Here is a 4,352-nt window from a genome sequence, read left to right on the forward strand (position 1 = left end):
AACCTTTAACGTCACCAATTTTTGTGGCGAATGAATAATGCATTGTGAATAAATAAATGTTCTTCATTAAAATGCTAGGTCCATAAGTAGTTGGACACCTATGTTAATGAACGGGTCAAATTCCCAATTCCCATTTTTTAAGGCCATTTATTTAATGGATTAAGAATACAATCCATCCTGATGAAGTCACCTAGGCCTTTGGAATTAAAGTAGCCCCATATCATCCCATATCCTTCACCATACCAAGAGATTGGCATGGTGCTTTTCAGTTGGCCTAATAGCTGCTAGTTAGCTTAATGATTTCTCAATGCAGCTAATAGGCCAACTGAAAAGCACCATGCCATCCGTTGCCTCTTTGTAACATCTGTGCCATCTTCCTTATCCACCCATCTTCCTTTTAATGCGATCGTCAAAATTAAAAACTACGTTGCTAAACCCATGGCTAAGCCTCTGCCCTGCTCTGTCCAATTTAGCCATGATGCTTTGCTTCGGAACACAACTATACGTCACATTGGCGATGTCAATGCATGTCTATGGGTTACAGAGTAAGTCCTGAACTAAAGCGAACGCACCATCAACCAGGCGAGCGAGCATTTCATTGGTCAACACTACATCTGGCATTCTATTGGTTGCCCACGAAAAAATCCGCAAGCAGGAAAAATCTGCAAGGAGACTTTTCGCAAGCACGCGAAAAATTTGAGTGCGAGCAGGAAATGTGTGCGCACAACGGTGTATCTGAGTGCGAGCACACAGTTTGAACGTAAGCACAGCACATTTTGCTCGCAAAGACTAGGTTTTTGAGTGCGAGCACACATTTGAGCGTAAGAAGAGCACATTTTGCGTGCAAAGACTGGGTTTTTGAGTGCGAGGGCAGGGTTTCATGCTTGCAAACTGAAAGAACACGCTTACGAATAAAGATAGGAATAAAGCTCCATACAAACTTACTTGGCTAATAAAATCTGATTCTGTGTGTCTGTGTGTCTGTGTGTCTGTGTGCAAGTGTGCAAGTGTGCAAGTGTGCAAGTGTGCAAGTGTGCAAGTGTGCAAGTGTGCAAGTGTGTCTCTGTCTCTGTCTCTGTCTCTGTCTGTGTCTGTGTCTGTGTCTGTGTCTCTGTCTCTGTCTCTGTCTCTGTCTGTGTCTGTGTCTGTGTCTGTGTCTGTGTCTGTGTCTGTGTCTGTGTCTGTGTCTGTGTCTGTGTCTGTGTCTGTGTTCAAGTGTGTCTGTGTGTGTGTCTGTGTGCAAGTGTGTCTGTGTGCAAGTGTGTCTGTGTGCAAGTGTGTCTGTGTCTGTGTCTCTGTCTGTGTTCAAGTGTGTCTGTGTGTGTGTCTGTGTTAAGTGTGTCTGTGTGCAAGTGTGTCTGTGTCTGTGTCTCTGTCTGTGTTAGAGTGTGTCTGTGTGTGTGTCTGTGTTAAGTGTGTCTGTGTGCAAGTGTGTCTGTGTGCAAGTGTGTCTGTGTCTGTGTCTCTGTCTGTGTTCAAGTGTGTCTGTGTGTGTGTCTGTGTGCAAGTGTGTCTGTGTCTGTGTCTCTGTCTGTGTTCAAGTGTGTCTGTGTGTGTGTCTGTGTTAAGTGTGTCTGTGTGCAAGCTCCCGTTGTCAATTGGGCTTCAGGAACCAACTACAGGCTCCAGGAAGAGGGAGGTCTCGGAGGTCACAAGGTCAAACAGGCTGCCTGTGTTTGTGACCCACATCTAGCAGCATATTTACACCAGGCCCGTCACACACGTCTGTGTGTGTCTGAGTGTCTGTCTGTCTGTCTGTCTGTCTGTGCGCTCAGACCCCCAAAACCACCCTGACCCACTCCATAGCACGTGAGCAGAGGCCGCACAAGTTTCTGTTCCTGAAATCAGAACTCACCACTGGGGCACGCTCCACATTTCACAACCACCTGCACACCCAGACACACACACACACACACACACACACACACACACACACACACACACACACACACACACACACACACACACACACACACACAGACACTCTCTATGTTCCCTCTGTTCCTCTCTCTCCTTTCTCCTGTGTGTAACAGCACCCCTGTCATGGGTAAAACACAGAGACACACACACACACACACGTAATTCAATGTAAATGTAAGTTTATATGTAAATGAAAAAGCCTCCAAAACGTATGACTTCCCCCTTCTCCTGTCTGCTTGCGCGTGTGTGTGTGTGTGTGTGTGTGTGTGTGTGTGTGTGTGTGTGTAGCGTTTACGATGTCAGCATGGCGGAGACGAGCTCACGTGCTGCATCTGATACCTTGCTCCAGCAGCAGCCTCGTGACCTCACAGGAGATGAGGTCACAGGTCATAGTCTCATCACTGCACGGTTGCCATGGCGCCACCACACAAGTCCACTATCTCACACAGACCCCTCCCTTCCAGAAGCAGTCTCTATCTGACCTGTAGCCGGAGCCCCTCGTTTCTGTTCTAAGTTCTAAGAGTTCTAGTATTTACAGTACGCACCTAGAGTCAACAATCAACAGAACCTAGATGAGAATCCCGTCTCCTTGACCACCAGCCCAAACTCTGGGATAGAGACTTTAAACTGACTATTACTGCAACAGCTGTGGGTTTGAGACTTTAAACTGACTATTACTGCAACAGCTGTGAGTTAGAGACTTTAAACTGACTATTACTGCAACAGCTGTGAGTTAGAGACTTTAAACTGACTATTACTGCAACAGCTCTGGGATAGAGACTTTAAACTGACTATAACTGCAACAGCTGTGGGTTTGAGACTTTAAACTGACTATTACTGCAACAGCTCTGGGATAGAAACTTTAAACTGACTATAACTGCAACAGCTGTGGGTTTGAGACTTTAAACTGACTATTACTGCAACAGCTTTGGGATAGAAACTTTAAACTGACTATTACTGCAACAGCTGTGGGTTTGAGACTTTAAACTGACTATTACTGCAACAGCTGTGAGTTAGAGACTTTAAACTGACTATTACTGCAACAGCTGTGAGTTAGAGACTTTAAACTGACTATTACTGCAAAAGCTCGGTTTTGAGTCCTCCTCACATAGGGAGGGGAGAGGAGAGGATAGTTAGTACTCACATTGGGAGAGGAGAAGAGAGAAGAGGAGAGGAGTTGAGGAGAGCAAGTACCCACAAAAGGGGAGTAGAGGAGAGGAGAGCAGGTTAGAGTAGGGTTAGTACTCACAGAAGGGGAGTAGGGTAGGGTAGGGTTAGTACTCACATAGGGAGAGGAGAGGGGAGGAGGGTAGGGTAGGGTAGAGTAGGGTTAGTACTCACAGAAGGGTAGGGTAGGGTAGGGTAGGGTTAGTACTCACATAAGGGGAGTAGAGGAGAGGAGAGCAGGGTAGAGTGGGGAAGGGTAGGCTACTCACAGAAGGGGAGTAGAGAAGAGGAGAGCAGGGTAGGGTAGGGTTAGTACTCACATAAGGGGAGTAGAGGAGAGGAGAACAAGGTAGAGTAGGGTTAGTAGGCTACTCACAGAAGGGGAGTAGAGAAGAGGAGAGCAGGGTAGGGTAGGGTTAGTACTCACATAGGGAGAGGGGAGGAGAGCAGGGTAGGGTTAGTACTCACATAAGGGGAATAGAGTTCCCCGGTTTCCGTGATTCCTCCCGCCATGTCGTCTCGTACCTCTCCGAATGTCAACAATGCAGCACCTATGCGTTAACATACAGCAAGCAGTCTCGTGAGCACAAGGCCAGCACGTTACCATACACACACGAACAAGTGAGCAACTCACACATGTATTTTATAGGTTTAATGGCAGCCAAGATGCTGCTTTCTGGTTGACGTTATATTCCCAAGGCTATTCGTGAATCTTTTGTGTGACTTAACTTATTTCCCACGAGGAATAATCAATAAACTGTAAACATAATTATTCACTTTACGGCGTACATAATACCGCATAACATGGCTTTGGATAAGAGCGTCTGCTACAGACTTTCATGTTTTATTAAATAGCCTCTTTACTAATGTCTGGGACAACAGGCTCAAAAGATAAAGACTACACAACCGTTCTTAAATGTGCATCTGCAATAACATATGTTTCGAGTTAGCGTTTGTTTAAAACACAGCACAGTTTCCCTCGTAAACTTCATTTTGGGACAGGGTCGATTTGAGAGAATGCGGTGTTAAGGCGGGTGGAAGCTTTTAGTACGCCGAGTTTGCATTTATTCCTTGATGTTCATCAAAAACATTTATGCCATGTTCTAATAGCTCAATACAAAAACAAACGTCAATAAAGGCACTTACCTGACCAAGCTGTCAGGAACGTTCACCAGCAAGCTAGCCCGCTAGCAAGTTACTTTTCACTGTATACACTATACTATATTCAAACAAAAAGGACACCACATTTAATGAACCGGCGTACA

General features: G+C 45.7%; 1 protein-coding gene across 1 annotated transcript in view; it reads right to left on the reverse strand.

Annotated features, from left to right (window-relative positions):
* The window catches only part of tmem104 (transmembrane protein 104), a gene marked incomplete at its 3' end in the record, with an annotated part of 72,476 nt that extends 68,124 nt beyond the window's left edge, over nt 1-4,352 (reverse strand). Inside the window, exons 1-2 of the mRNA XM_080835615.1 lie at nt 4,234-4,352; nt 3,556-3,638 (exon numbers count right to left, since the gene is read on the reverse strand). Of these exons, the coding sequence (XP_080691741.1) occupies nt 3,556-3,600 (45 nt within the window). The 5' untranslated portion in view covers nt 3,601-3,638; nt 4,234-4,352. The remainder of the gene's footprint in view (nt 1-3,555; nt 3,639-4,233) is intronic.

Source organism: Sprattus sprattus, assembly GCF_963457725.1.
Source record: "Sprattus sprattus genome assembly, chromosome: 3".
Lineage (NCBI taxonomy): Eukaryota > Metazoa > Chordata > Actinopteri > Clupeiformes > Clupeidae > Sprattus > Sprattus sprattus.